At 42.5% G+C, this 14,257-nt stretch overlaps 1 protein-coding gene across 1 annotated transcript in view; it reads left to right on the forward strand.

Annotated features, from left to right (window-relative positions):
• Positions 1-1,148: 1,148 nt before the first annotated feature.
• The window catches only part of POLR3A (RNA polymerase III subunit A), a 50,012-nt gene continuing 36,903 nt past the window's right edge, over positions 1,149-14,257 (forward strand). Inside the window, exons 1-8 of the mRNA XM_037495614.1 lie at positions 1,149-1,351; positions 3,870-4,005; positions 4,259-4,396; positions 4,845-5,016; positions 5,282-5,436; positions 12,900-13,139; positions 13,246-13,408; positions 13,598-13,734. Coding sequence (XP_037351511.1) covers positions 1,308-1,351; positions 3,870-4,005; positions 4,259-4,396; positions 4,845-5,016; positions 5,282-5,436; positions 12,900-13,139; positions 13,246-13,408; positions 13,598-13,734 — 1,185 coding nt within the window. The 5' untranslated portion in view covers positions 1,149-1,307. The remainder of the gene's footprint in view (positions 1,352-3,869; positions 4,006-4,258; positions 4,397-4,844; positions 5,017-5,281; positions 5,437-12,899; positions 13,140-13,245; positions 13,409-13,597; positions 13,735-14,257) is intronic.

The following is a 14,257-nucleotide window of genomic DNA, read 5'->3' on the forward strand; positions in this document are numbered from 1 at the left end:
AAATGATATTTGTTAGAAAAGAAAGGAGGCCAAGAGTATCAGACAAAAGTGGGCTTTATTGAAAGTCCCTGAGGTGACAATTCTGCAGGCCAAGAGTCACACCCCAAAATGGGAGCGCTGGTCTTTATAGGGTTAGGCTACTGCCAGAGTTTTTTGGCTTGAGGGTGGAGGGCAGCGGGTCTCTTCTGCTGGGTGAGTTGTACTAGGATTTACTGCCAGGGGCAGGGGTCTTGCCTGCCATGAGGGTCCGCTGGAGTATTTATTGCTGTCAGCTTATCTCTAGTTTATTTCTGGCATCTCAAGCCACTGGGCACTGGGGCAGTGATGGGTTTTACAATGGGCCTGTGCACTCTCTCTTTAATCTTTTTTTTTAAAGATTGATTTATTTATGCAAACAATAGCTGGGGTACAGGCCAGAGGTGTGGGGGGTGAGAGGATTCACCAGAGACAGAGTGGGGAACAGAACAGGCAGACCAAAAACACTGCTGAGGGGAGCAGCAGGTGAGACAGGAGAGTCTGCTGTGCCATGTGGGTAGCTTCCTGGCCAGGGATCGAAGTGGTGCTGCAGTGGCTGTGGATAGCTTCATAGGTTGCGTCTTAACCCCTAGCGCCACTAGGGAGGCCCTCTCTTTTCAATCTTAATTAACTTCCTATCATCTTATTTCCCTACCTCATTGTGACTCACTTTAAACTGTCAGCTTTACAGCTTTTTTTGGTAATCAAGAATATAAGTTTAGGAATCAAGAATATAAGTTTAATTCTCTTTTTTAGTTTTAAAATAACTGTGTGGACAGGAGGTACACGTGCGACCGTGTTTTCTGTCTTATTTTCTGTGTTTATCAGATGGCACCCTCTGTCATTGAGCCGGTTGACTTTAGCCTCCATGTTTCCTTAAATAATAAGAAGCTCTTAATTAAGGTGGTATTGATGATTCTGACAATGACGATTTTTCATTATATGCAATTTTTGATTCTCTGGTTGTCTAAAAGTTAAGGCAAGCAGTTGCCCTTTCGCTGGAGAAAAGAATCAAAAATTCTTCAGTGGTGGCCTCGGCGCAGTTCCAACAAGGTGCCACCAGGTGGCGGTGTAGGGAGACGGCAAAAAGCGGCGTGCGCAGGCCCCTCTAGACAGAAGGGCCGGCGAGCGGCGGAAGCAGGGGCGGACACGTGGGAGCGCCGTGCAGCAGCGGAGAGGAAGCCGGGGTGTGTTAGCAACGAGCCAGGCAGCACCCCTGCGAGGTGCGGGGTGCACGGTTTCTCTAGCCCCGCTCCCCGGTTCTGGAAGAGGGCCCCCCGACAGCCGTCACCATGGTGAAGGAGCAGTTCCGGGAGACGGATGTGGCCAAGAAAATGTGAGCTGGAGCAAGTGACTTTAGGGCGAAGAAATCGGGGGTGGGGAGAAGTCCGAGGTCAGGGTTCCCCAGTCTCCAGGGGTCAGAAGTGAGGGTCAGTTGGAAGGGAAGGGCTAGAAGTCAGCTGAAGGCGTCGTCAGAGGTCGTATTAGGATAGGTTAAAGAATGTTGATTCTGCAATGCAATTTATGTGCATAAATATATATTTGTGGTTTTGTTTTTTCACATAAACGCAGAGGCGTTTCAGCCCTGGACTTGGGCGGAGAAAGCGGGATGTGGGGTGAACCTTGGCGATGCAAGTACCTTGGGCCCAAACTCCAGGTCTCCAGAGATCAAACGATGACCCTGTTTTTCCAGTGAATCTTTTGCCTTAGCAGCGTGGGGAGCAGGCAGGGGCGGGGACCGTGTCTAATTCTGGTTTTGCTGCAGAGCACATGACCGGGAGACATTTGGTGCCAGAAAAATGAAGTTGCCAGCTAGAAAGTTGTAGCACAGGCAGGTGGATGGCAGTCTCAGAAGTAAGCCAGTTATTCTAGGCCTTCCCTTTCAGAGCTTATTTATTAGGCTTTAGTGTCTACTCAGACCTTCTGGTAGAAAAATGCAAAAGTGGTTCTTGCAGTAGAATCTGAGGAGCGTACTGTTGCTAGGCCCTGTGATGGATATTAGAGATACAACATGACTATGACTCACTGCTTTTGCCGGTTGAAGAAGGTACACAAATCAACTTTGGGAATGACAAGTGCAAGGACAAGAGTAGGCAAAAAAGGATTTAGGCAGAAGAGAGCAAACCAAATAGGCCTAATTCAAGGAATATACTGGAAGGAGAAAGTGTGAGTGTTGAGAAGGAAGCAAGAAATTTGAAATTGTTCAGGAGTCCTCTTGCGAGCCACCCTTGGAAGAGATAGGAGGTGGGGAGTGCCTTGATAAGAGTTCTTCTGGAAACTCTTTTGGTCCTGAAGAAATAGAATTAAAGGTAACAAGGTGCCACCAGGTGGCAGGGATCCAGGCAGAAGCCTGCACGAGGCTGGTAGTCATTGGAGAAAAGTGAATTTCAGAGATGTTGGGGTATAAAATTCACAAGATTGGCAGAAATGAGAGTAAGAGAAAAATGAGACTGACACCGAATTTCTTGCTTGAATAACTATATAGATGGTAGTCTTTCACTGGAATGGGGAACTTAAGTCTTACCTGAATCCACCCAAGTCTACTCTCATTATCCATCTAGGGTCCTGTACCCACCCTGACACCTGTCCGTATTCAGATGTAATGTAGTCTCACAAAGCTTCCCAGGTGGTTCTGTTGAGATGCAGATGAGTTCCCTGCCTCTTCAGCTTAAAATCCTCTAGCGGCTTTCCTTGGCACTAACATTTCAATTCTCTACCAAAGTGTGCAAGCCCTACTAGACCTGGCCCCCTGCAAATCTCACTGACTTCATCTCGACCATTAGCTCTGCTCTGCTACATTGGTTTCATTTGATGCCTTGAAAATACCAGGTTCATGCTGGCCATAGGATCCTTTCTGTTTATCTTTGCTTCAAATTGTCAACTTCCTGATCATTTTATGGCTGGTTCCCGCTCATTACAATTCAGTTTACATGTGGATCTGACATGTAAACAGACTTTCTTACCACACAACAATAGTTCCTCAAACTCTTTCACAACCACTGCCCATCATGTTCATTTTCTGCAGACTCACTTTTGTATATCTATTTGTCTTGCCCGCTATGAACTGTGAGCCCCGTGTTAGCAGAAACTTGTCTGTTTAATCTATAGCCTCAACCCCTTGGTATGATGTCTTGGGATAGCATATTCCCAGTTTGTTGGCAAAATGAATGAGAATAGATTTAGGAGAAATCATGTTAGGTCCTGATGCTGACTGTGACAAGTCTGAAGTGCTTGTGGTATATCTAAGTGTAGCTGTTGGGAGGAGGTGGCTATAGGGTCTGCAGTTGAATAGAAGCAACTAGTCTACAGATAGAGATTAGACAAACATCAGCATAAATTTGTGTAACATGAGTTAAAAATCAGGAGGAAAGTGAAGAATGAAAAAAAGACAGTTAGGTAAAGGTTTAATGCTGGTAGAGAGGCCAGTGTTTAAGGGATAGCAATGTGAGAAGAGATCACAGAAGGAACAATGGGGAGGGGGGAGATCTCGGAGTAAATTATGTCACTAAAGCCAAGAGAAGAAAGTATTTCCAGGTAAGGGGTGTGGTTGTAACTGCCAATGCTACAGGGACATAAAATGAGAAAATTCTAATTAGATTTAGTGGCAAGCAAGTGGATTCATTGACCTTGGTGAGAACCATTCATAGTGATACTGAGGGTAGAAACTGGATTCTAGCAGAATCGAGAGATATTTAACCAGGAAAAATGAGATAGGTTTGAATATATTTGATAATGGTGGAGCAGGACCTGTGGAATTAGGATAAGTTGGCTGTGGTGGGTCACATATGTGTATATAATCAGTATTTTTGGTAAGTGGTGTTGATGTATTTGCTCCCATTTCTAATCCATTCTAGAAGTCACATCTGTTTTGGAATGAAGTCTGCCGAGGAGATGCGCCAGCAGGCACACATCCAGGTTGTGAGTAAGAACCTGTACAGCCAGGACAACAACCACGCCCCCTTGCTGTACGGGGTGCTTGACCACAGGATGGTAAGACCCCTTCCCAGTGCTTAGGTTTTGATTGGCTGATGAAACTGCTGACTTATCAAGTAAGAGGAGGCCAGAGGGTCTTTCCCTCAGCCCCTTCCCCCTACACATCTCTGCCAAGTCCAGGACTCCTGCCTTCCATCAGATGCATGTGATGCATGTAACTGCAGCTTCCTATGTGATTCTTACTGAGTGAGCACTGATCCCACTCTGCTTCACTGGTTTCCATTGATGTTGGTTGTGTTTCTGTCCAAAGGGTACAAGCGAGAAGGACCGTCCATGTGAAACCTGTGGGAAGAACTTGGCTGATTGTCTGGGCCACTATGGATACATCGACTTGGAATTGCCATGTTTTCACGTGGGCTACTTCAGAGCCGTTATAGGCATCTTACAGGTAAGCACGTATCTGTTCATTTCCAAGGCATAAATCTGGGAGTTACTGATCAGGAACATTGGAATTGTGGGTAGTGGGGGGTGCATCTAGGGGAACTGTTTTTATTAAAACATAATTTTTCTATTTTATGATAAATTGTTTAAAGATTCTTTACTCCTTGGTTTTTGGTGTGTTTTTTTGAGTAGGTGGTAGTTACAGATTGCAAAAAATAATAAGTCAAGCAATACAGAATGGCACAAAGAAAAAAATGTAAAAGTTAACCAAAATGTTAGCAAGCAGCTCTGGGGAACAAGGCTTTCTGGGGAACAAGGGCCACCTCTCTGCGTGTCTTCAGGGAGATGGGTAGATGTGGTCACTTGGTTAAGTGCCCCTGTGTGGGCGGATAGCATGTTAAAACAAAAACCTGGGTAGAATTATCCATTTGACTGTTGCATTGAATTTTTAAAAGATGATCTGCAAGACTTGCTGCCACATCATGCTGTCCCAGGAGGAGAAGAAACAGTTTCTGGATTATCTAAAGCGGCCTGGCCTAACCTACCTCCAGAAGCGAGGACTGAAGAAAAAAATCTCTGATAAGTGCCGGAAAAAAAATATTTGCCATCACTGCGGTGCTTTTAATGGTGAGCAGAAGCAGGACATGGAAGGAGCTCAGTGAGAGCCCTTTCCCTTTCCTCTCTCCTGTTTATTTGTTTTTAAGGCAATATTTTCATGTCATTTTTTTTTACAAATTATACTTTACAGCCCAACAACGGATGGGCTATTAGGAAGAGCTCTCTTTTGTTGTTATAGCAATTTTAGTTATCTCATTAACTGTACTGCAACCTCGAGCCAGACTAACCAAGAAGCTAATTTTTCCAACCTTGATCAATAAATTAACTCTTATAGGTACTGTGAAAAAATGTGGATTGCTGAAAATCATTCATGAGAAATACAAGACGAACAAAAAAGTGGTGGATCCTATTGTATCCAGTTTCCTTCAGTCTTTCGAAACTGCCATCGAGCATAACAAGGAAGTAGAGCCCCTGCTGGGAAGGGCACAGGTGAGCCTGAAAAACACATACCACTGTCTGGCTGCCTCCCCTTGTGTCCCCCACACATTCGCTCCTTCCCTCTCTGATATGCACACCCTTTTTTTTAAAGATTTATTTATTTATGCATACAAGAACTGGGGTACAGGCCAGAGATGCAGGGGTTGAGAGGATTCACCAGAGACAGAGCAGGGAACAGAACAGGCAGACTGACAGAAATACACTGCTGAGGGGAGCAGCGGTTGAGACAGGAGAGGTCTGCCTCACCATGTGGGTTGCTCCCTGGCCGGCCGGGGATCAAACTCATGCTGCAGAGGCTACGGATTGCTTCATAGTGCGGTACCTAACCTCTGTGCCACCAGGGAGGCCCTTAACTAAGAATTTTATAAAGTGTCTTGTTTTGTAATGCTCTGAATTTGATTCATACTTAATTCACATAATACTGTCTAGAATCAGTAGTATATTAAATTAACAAGTTAGTTGAGTAACTACCGAGTACCCAATTCTGTCAGACCTGTAGAGGAACTTCAGGTACTGCAAGACAGTGGGTCTGCTTTCAAGGATTCCCCATTATTTATTTATTTTTAACTATTTTTTTTTTTAAAGATTTATTTTATTTATACAAGAACCAGGGTATATAGGCCAGAGGCGCGGGAGGGTGAGAGGATTCACCAGAGACAGAGTAGGGAACAGAACAGGCAGACTGACGAAATACACTGCTGAGGGGAGCAGCAGACGAGACAGGAGAGGTCTGCTCGCTATGTAAGTTTCTCCCAGGCCGGCGGGGATCGAACTGGCACTGCAGAGGCTGTGGGACAGCTTCACAGTGCTGCGCTCAACCGTCTGCACTACCAGAGAGGCCCCCCACTATTTATTTAGATGTGTCATAGGCCATTAATCTGTGGAAAGATTAATATGACAGGGCACGGTGCTGGTTGTCACATGAATAACAAAGATGTCTCTTGGGATTTGGTCAGGGAAGAGGAGGAAAGGTATGGTTTGATCTCACCCTTAAACTTGAATAGGATTGGAGGAGTCTAGAGCAGTGAGCTTGGTGTGTCCAGGGAGCAGTGTCTTGGCTCATTCTGAAGCTGAGACTCTTAAAAACCCCCGAGAATGTTAGAAAAAGCACTTTGTGTTTGCTGACTTGTTGTGTACAGGCCCTGCTCCAGGTTCTTTACATGAATTACCTCATATAATCCTCACAACACCATTAGGAGGTAGCATTGGAAGGTTTTGAGCAGGAAAGGAACTCAGTGAGTAAATGGTATAACTTTTTTAAACATTTTATTGAAGTAACTTTGGTTTATGACATTATAGAGGTTCAAGGATACAGAATTATAATTCAACATCATACATGCCACCTTATGATCCCCATCAAAAGTCCACTTTCCATCTACCACCATACTGTTGACACCCTTTATCCAGTTCATCCACCCTCCTTCCCCTTACCTTCTGGTAACCACTATTTCATTCTCATAAACTAAGAGATTTTGTTTTGTTTATCTTCCATATGAGTGAAATTATGCGGTATTTGTTTTTGTTCATCTGACTTAATATATTACTCTCTGGGTCCATCAATGTTGGTACAAGTGACAAGATTTCATCTTTATTATAGCTGAGTAGTATTCCACTGTGCGCATGTAGCACATCTTGATCCATTCATCCGTCGATGGGCACTTAGGTTGTTTCCAGACCTTGACTGTTGTAAATAGTGCTGCAGTGAGCATAAGGGTGTATAGATCTTTTCAAATTAGTGTTTTCATATTTTTCTGATAATTAAACAAAAATGGAAAAACCAGAAATTTCTACTAGTTTTTGAGTTTTGAGAACTCTACATACTGTATTCCACAGTACATTGAGAGTAGCCATTCTCACAAGAAAGGTGATCTCAGTGTGATATTGATTTGTATTTGCCTAATGAAAGCGATGATGAACATCTTTCCATGTGCCTGCTGGCCATCGGTATGTCTTCTTAGGAGAAATGTTCTTTAAGATGCTCTGCCCATTTTTTAATAAGGTTGTTGTGGGCTTATTTTTGAGATTGGGTTGCATGCATTCTTTATACATTTTGGATATTGACTCCTTTTTGGACGTATGGTTTGAGAGTACCTTGTCCCATTTAGTAGGTTGCCTTTTTATTTTGATGATGGTTTCTTTCTCTGTACAGAAGCTTTTAGTTTGCAATTACAAATGTAATTGCATTTGTTTTTGCTTTTGTCTCCCTAGCCATTAGAGACAAGTCCACAAAGACATCACTAAGACTAATGTTGAAGAATTTAGTGCTTTCTGTGTTCTTTCATATATCTTAGGATTTCAGGTTTTAAATTCCAATCTGTAATACATTTTGGATTCATTTTTGTATATGATGTTAGGAAGTGGTGTAGTTTCATTATTTTGCATATGGGTGTCCAATTTTCCTAATACCATTTTTTAAAAAGAATTTCCTTTCTCCATAGTAAGCTCCTGACTTCTTTATCATAAATTACTTGTTTGTATATGATTGGGCTTATTTCCATGTTTCATTCCATTGATCTGTGTGTGTTTATTTTTATTCCAATATGCAGTTTTATTACTATAGCTTTGTGGTATAGTTTGAAGTTGGGTGGATAATGCCTGTTTTTGTTTTTTTTTTTTTCCTCATATTTGCTTTGACCTTTTGGGGTCTTTTATGGTCCCAAATAACTTTTAGAATTTTTTTTCTATTCCTGTGAAGAAAGCCATTGGAATTTTGAAAGGGGTATTGAATCTGTGTATTGTTTTAAGTAATATGAGCCTTTTAACAGTGTTAGTTCTTCCAATCCATGAGCATAAAATATCTTTCCATTTCTTAGAGTCTTCTGTTTCTTTCAACAATGTCTTAAAGTTGTCAATGTACAGATCTTTTAACTCTTTGGATAAATTTATTCCTCTATATTTTATTCTTTTATGTGGTTATATGTGGATTATTTCTCTTTCTGCTAGTTCATTGTGTATATAAGTGCTACAGGTTTTTGAATATTTACTTTGTAGTCTGCAATCTTATTGTGTTCATTTATTATTTGTAGGATTTTGTAGTTGGGATATTTACTAATACTATGTTGCACGTAAATAGTAAGATCTTAAGAGTGTGCTCATCAAAAGACACCATTATGCAAGTGAAAAGGCAGACCACAGGCAAGGAGAAAATAGTGACAATTAATATATCTGACAAAGCATTGTGCTGTCCATAATATAGGAAACAATTCTTATAAATTAACAAGAATTTAAAAACCCAATTTTTAAAAGTAGGGAAAAAACTTAAATGGGAACTTTACCAAAGGATATATTTAGGATGGCCAATAAATAAATGAAGAGTTGTTGTGTGTTATTAGTCATCAGGAAAATGCTGACTAAAACTATACACACACCACCTCCCCCAGAAAGATAAACTATAAGAAAACACAAGCTATGCTAGAAATGCTTTGAAGTAACTTACCCGCTTCTACATGGATGGCAGCAATGTAAGATATTACCCCCATTCTGTGCCGTGGTCTCTTACAAGGTTAAGTTTATACCTAGTATGTGACTCAGCAATTTAACTCTTAGGTCTGTACCTAAAAGGGCTGAATGCATATATCCACAGATACATTTGTACAGGAATATTTATTGCAGCTCTGCTGATACACACCAACATTGGAAACAACCTTGATACCTGTCAACAGAATGAACAAATTGTCATAGATTCACATGATGGAATACTGTCCTGCAAGGAAAGAAATGAACTCCTGACACATGTAGCCTGGCTGAACCTCAAATCCTGCTGAGAGAAAGACACTTTATACCAAAGAGTACAAAGCATGTGATTCTGTTTAGCTCAAGTCCAAGAACAGGCCAGACTGATCTGTGGTGATTGATATCAGCATTGCAGTTACTGCAAGAGTAAGGACTTCTGCTGGCTGGAAAGGGGTGCCAGGGTAGTTATTGGAGAAATAGAAACATTTTCTATCTTGAATTTAATGGTGGTATGTGACTGCAGATGTATCCATGTAAAAAATTATCAATCTCTTGAAGATTTGTGCAATTTATGTAAATAATGCCTTGATTAAAAAAGAAAATAGACCCTGAACCTGGGGATAGCAGAGCCAGGGGCCAAAGTCACTGCATGCTATAAGAACGGACAGGAGTAGATGACCAACCTCTGTGGAGGGGTCATGAGAAAAGCACAATCAGAGGTGAGTACTGCTCGTGCATGGGCATCAGGAAAATGGTAGCTGTGGAAACAGGGTGGTGTGTCACAGCAATTCATTCACATAGAGATGATTTCAGGGCAGTTAAAACTAAGCTACCACAGAGGAAGTCAAGGGGCAGGCAGGGGAGGTCAACCTTGGCCTCCTACGGCTGTGAAAGGGAGCCATCATCAGGGAGTGTGAGGCATTCCGTGGCTTTCTTGTATGGGCCTTGACTTGAGGTCTCCTCTGTACCCATGCTGCTGCTCCCATATCAGCCTTCTGACAGCTCACTGTCATTTTTCCTCTGCCTAGAAACCTTTAGCCACTATCTTTGCTTGCCAAGTGTTGCTTCTCTGCCACACACTCCAGAGTAGCAGTGATTCTTCTCTAGGGCCTGGGAGATAACTGGTCTCCTCAATGATTCAGCCCAGGAGGCACTTTATTATTTTTTTTAAAAATTTATTTATTTATACATATAAGAGCTGGGGTACAAGGCCAGAGGTGGGGGTGGGGTGAGAAGATTCACCAGAGACAGAGTGGGGAGCGGAACAGACAGACAGACTGAAATACATTGCTGAGGGGAGCAGCAGGCGAGACAGGACAAGTCTGCTGCACCATGTGGGTTGCTCCCTGGCTGGCCAGGAATCGAACTTGTGCTGCAGAGGCTGCGGACAGCTTCACAGGCTGCGTCTTAAACCCTTGCGCCACCACAGAGGCCCCCAGGAGGCACTTTAAAGTGGGGATGCCCCCTCTTTAGAATCACTTACCTAAGGCCTCACTCCCCTCACTGCCACTAACTCCCTCACCCCCACAGTCCATTTTACCTAGGTTGACACCCTAGAGGTGGTTCAGGGTGCTGCTTAAGAGCCCAGCCAGTCTTTAGTTCTATGACTTTAGACATGTGAACCAGTATCAACATCATTTTCCTAAAAAATTAACCTGAGATGACAAGAGTTTCTGCTTTAGGATTTCTTTGAGGATCAAGAGATGAAATCCGAATAAAATGCTTAGCACAGTGCCTGACACATAGCAAGTGCTTACAGCATGTCACCCAGTGCAGTTGTGGTTACATTGTTCTGTCATTGTTGTGATAAGTGTAGATGAACTTTCACCCCACTTATGCTCGTGTGCTATGCTCAGTGTCCCTTCAGCTTAGTGCAGCCACAGCTCCCTTCTCCCAGCCAGAGTGCCCCTTAGCTCCTTTCCATGCACCCACCTGTGCTGTCTGGGTCTTTCACTCAACCACATGTACATTGCGTCTCATATGTTACTTGTGTTCCCTCTTGCTGGTTTCTTCTGCTTAAGCTTTGTCTATATAAAAAGATCCATTTTCCTGAGGTCCTGTTTGATGCCTGTTGTGGTAGTTGGAGCAAGAGCAGGTCACGGAGATCATCAGCTTGTCCTAGTTCTTATACCACCTGGAGAAGGGGGGCAAAGGGCAAAACATTAGTTCACTATTTGCCTAATTCCGGGCTCCCCTTCCTCAGAGAGGATTCCTTATCCCCCTACATGAACAAAGCATTATTGAGTTACGTTTGCCTTTTTTTTTTTTTTTTTTTAAAGATTTATTTATTTATTTATTTATACAAGCACTGGGTACAGTCAGAAGCGCGGGAGGGTGAGAGAATTCACCAGAGCCAGAGCGGAAAGCAGAACAGGCAGACTGACGAAGTACACTGCTGAGGGGAGCAGTGGTCACGGCAGGAGGGACCCTCGCTGGCTGGTCGGGGATCCAACCGGTGCTGCAGAGGCTGCGGGCAGCTTCGCAGCCCAGCGCTTAACCACTGTGCCACCGGGGAGGCCCACATTTGCCTTTTAGAGAGAGGGCAGCAAGTGGACAGTGGGCATATTGCCTTATAATAGCCCATTAATCTCAGGATGATCTGAGTTTTGACAGATTACCAGCACATTTAGTTTGGAATCCCGCATCTCCATGGGCAGCCCAGCGTAACTGGGTTGAAAGAAACCCTTGAGCAATAGTTTTTGACCTTTTCTGAGTCACAGACCCCTTTAGAAATTGGACAGAAACTCTGAACTGTTCCACAGAAGGCTGATGTATATCCACCCTCCATTTCAAATCAAATTCAGTGTCTGGTGGACCAACAGATTAAGAATCTCTCCATAGAAGTTAGACATGCCTTCCCGATGTCCCCAGCAGACGGTGTGACTGGTTGCCCTGTCTGACACCCTTTCAGCCATGTTCTCTCAGCACCACCCAAGGTAGCCCGTACTCTATCACTAGAGAGCTTTGGTGGTGAAGATATTCTGCCTTGTATCAAATGAGCCCCACTCTATCTGTATCTCTGCTGTTCTTGGATCTTGACTATCTCTGATAATTTTCATAGTTCTTATGTTATGAATAATATACTTGTATTAAGTGAAGTTAATACAAAGACAATGTAAGTTCATTACGGAAAGCTTTACTGTAAAAAAAAAAAGAAGCAAGGGATTATAATTCAGCTCACCATTTTAAGACCTTGGCAAACTCTTCTATTTTCTCTTCTCCATGCAGATGTACATTTTCCCCAAAATGATACACTTGCTCATTTTATTTAACAAGATTTTATGAATGCTTTTCATGGTAAACTACACTTCTAGGGTGTCATCTTTTTTTAATGGCTTCATAGTTTTCCGTGTATGGGTGTGCCATGATTTTATCTAGCCTGTTTCCAAAGCTATGTAAAAATCTTTTGGGCTTTTTCCAAGGTTTTGCTAAGAACAGTTTTAGTGAATATCCTGTAGCTGAATCTTTTTGTCTATTTCTAAAATGATATCCTTTGGAATAATTGTGAGAAATGAAATGGTTGGCTTAAATAATCAGAACAAAAGGTATGCACATTTTTAAGGCTCTTACAATGTAGCATGGTATCAACAAACATCTCTCTTAATCTCTTGTACTTACTCTGAGTTAAGAGATGGATACAGGGCCTCCCTGGTGGTGCAAGGGGTTAAGCACTGCACTATGAAGCAATCCGCAGCCTCTGCAGCATGAGTTCCATCCCAGGCCAGCCAGGGAGCTACCCACATGGTGCAGCAGACCTCTCCTGACTTGCCTGCTGCTCCCTTCAGCAGTGTGCTTTGGTCAGTCTGCCTGTTCTGTTCCCTACTCTGTCTCTGGTGAATCCTCTCACCCCTCGCATCTCTGGCCTGTACCCCAGCTCTTGTACGCATAAATGAATAAATCTTTAAAAAAAAAAAAGAGGTGGATACATTAGAGAACAAAGAGAAGTAATCCTTCACCAACATGGAAAATTAACATGTCCATTTTCCTCCCTTTATCCATAGGAAAACTTGAATCCCTTAATAGTTTTGAATTTATTTAAAAGAATCCCAGCTGAAGATGTCCCTCTGCTTCTGATGAATCCAGAAGCTGGAAAACCTTCTGATTTGATTCTCACAAGACTGTTAGTGCCTCCTTTGTGCATCAGACCCTCTGTCGTGAGTGATTTGAAGTCTGGCACCAACGAAGATGATCTTACAATGAAACTGACAGAAATTATTTTCCTAAATGACGTCATTAAAAAGGTCAGTGCTTCGCATTAGCATTTCTAAGTCCCAAGATATAGAGCATGTTTCTGTAAATATTCTGATTAAGATAATCCCAATTGAACAGGCTTGTTTTCATTTTTAGCATCGGATTTCAGGCGCTAAGACCCAGATGATCATGGAGGACTGGGATTTCCTACAGCTGCAATGTGCTCTGTACATTAACAGTGAACTCTCTGGCATTCCCCTCAATATGGCACCCAAGAAATGGACCAGAGGTTTCGTCCAGCGCCTGAAGGGAAAACAGGGTATGTTTCTAGCAAAGTGTCCGGGTGACAGTCTGCTGCCTTTGTTATCTTTTGTGGAGTATATGTCCAGCCTATTTTGTTGGTCATCACAGACTTACCTTCTCTACCTGGTCATATTATCACCCTCCCCACCCCCCAACAAGCACATTCTGTGCCAGGGAGACCAATGACATATTTTTACCTATTTAGGTCGATTTAGAGGCAATTTGTCGGGAAAGAGAGTGGATTTTTCTGGCAGAACAGTCATCTCACCTGACCCCAACCTCCGAATTGATGAGGTAGCTGTGCCAGTTCACGTGGCAAAAATTCTTACTTTCCCTGAGAAGGTAAGTAGCATTCAGCTACTCAAGTCTTTGTTTGAATCCATTTATATATTTTGAGATTCCAAACAATAGATAGTGGGGAGTCCCTAGTTACCCACCCAACCCGCAGTTTAGGTTGTGTGAGTTTCATACATTTATTACCACGTATAAGAGCTACACTATGTACCACCACAGTTGTGTTTGTCTTTACATGTGTATGCTCCTGTGTACATTAAATATGCTGTTATATAGCATCTTAGATCTCTTTCTGTGTCAATTTATAGTTCATGCTTTAAGGTAAATACTATCCCTAGTCAATTTTCTTTCTTTTTTTTTTTTTTTTTTTTTATTATTTTAGTTATTTATTTAGAATTTTAGTTATTTTTTTTTTAAATAATAAATTTTATTTTTATATTCCCCCATACAATTGCAAACGCCCCATTCTGACCCCAATCCCTCCCCTCCCGCCCCCCAAAAAGTGTCTCTGGTTCATAGTTTTTTGTTGATTTTGATTTTCACTTTCTTATAGTTATTCATTTTCCTGGTC

The sequence above is a fragment of the Talpa occidentalis genome, unplaced genomic scaffold, assembly GCF_014898055.3.
Source record: "Talpa occidentalis isolate TD23 unplaced genomic scaffold, MPIMG_talOcc4v2.1 talOcc4.8, whole genome shotgun sequence".
NCBI classification, from domain to species: Eukaryota; Metazoa; Chordata; class Mammalia; order Eulipotyphla; family Talpidae; genus Talpa; species Talpa occidentalis.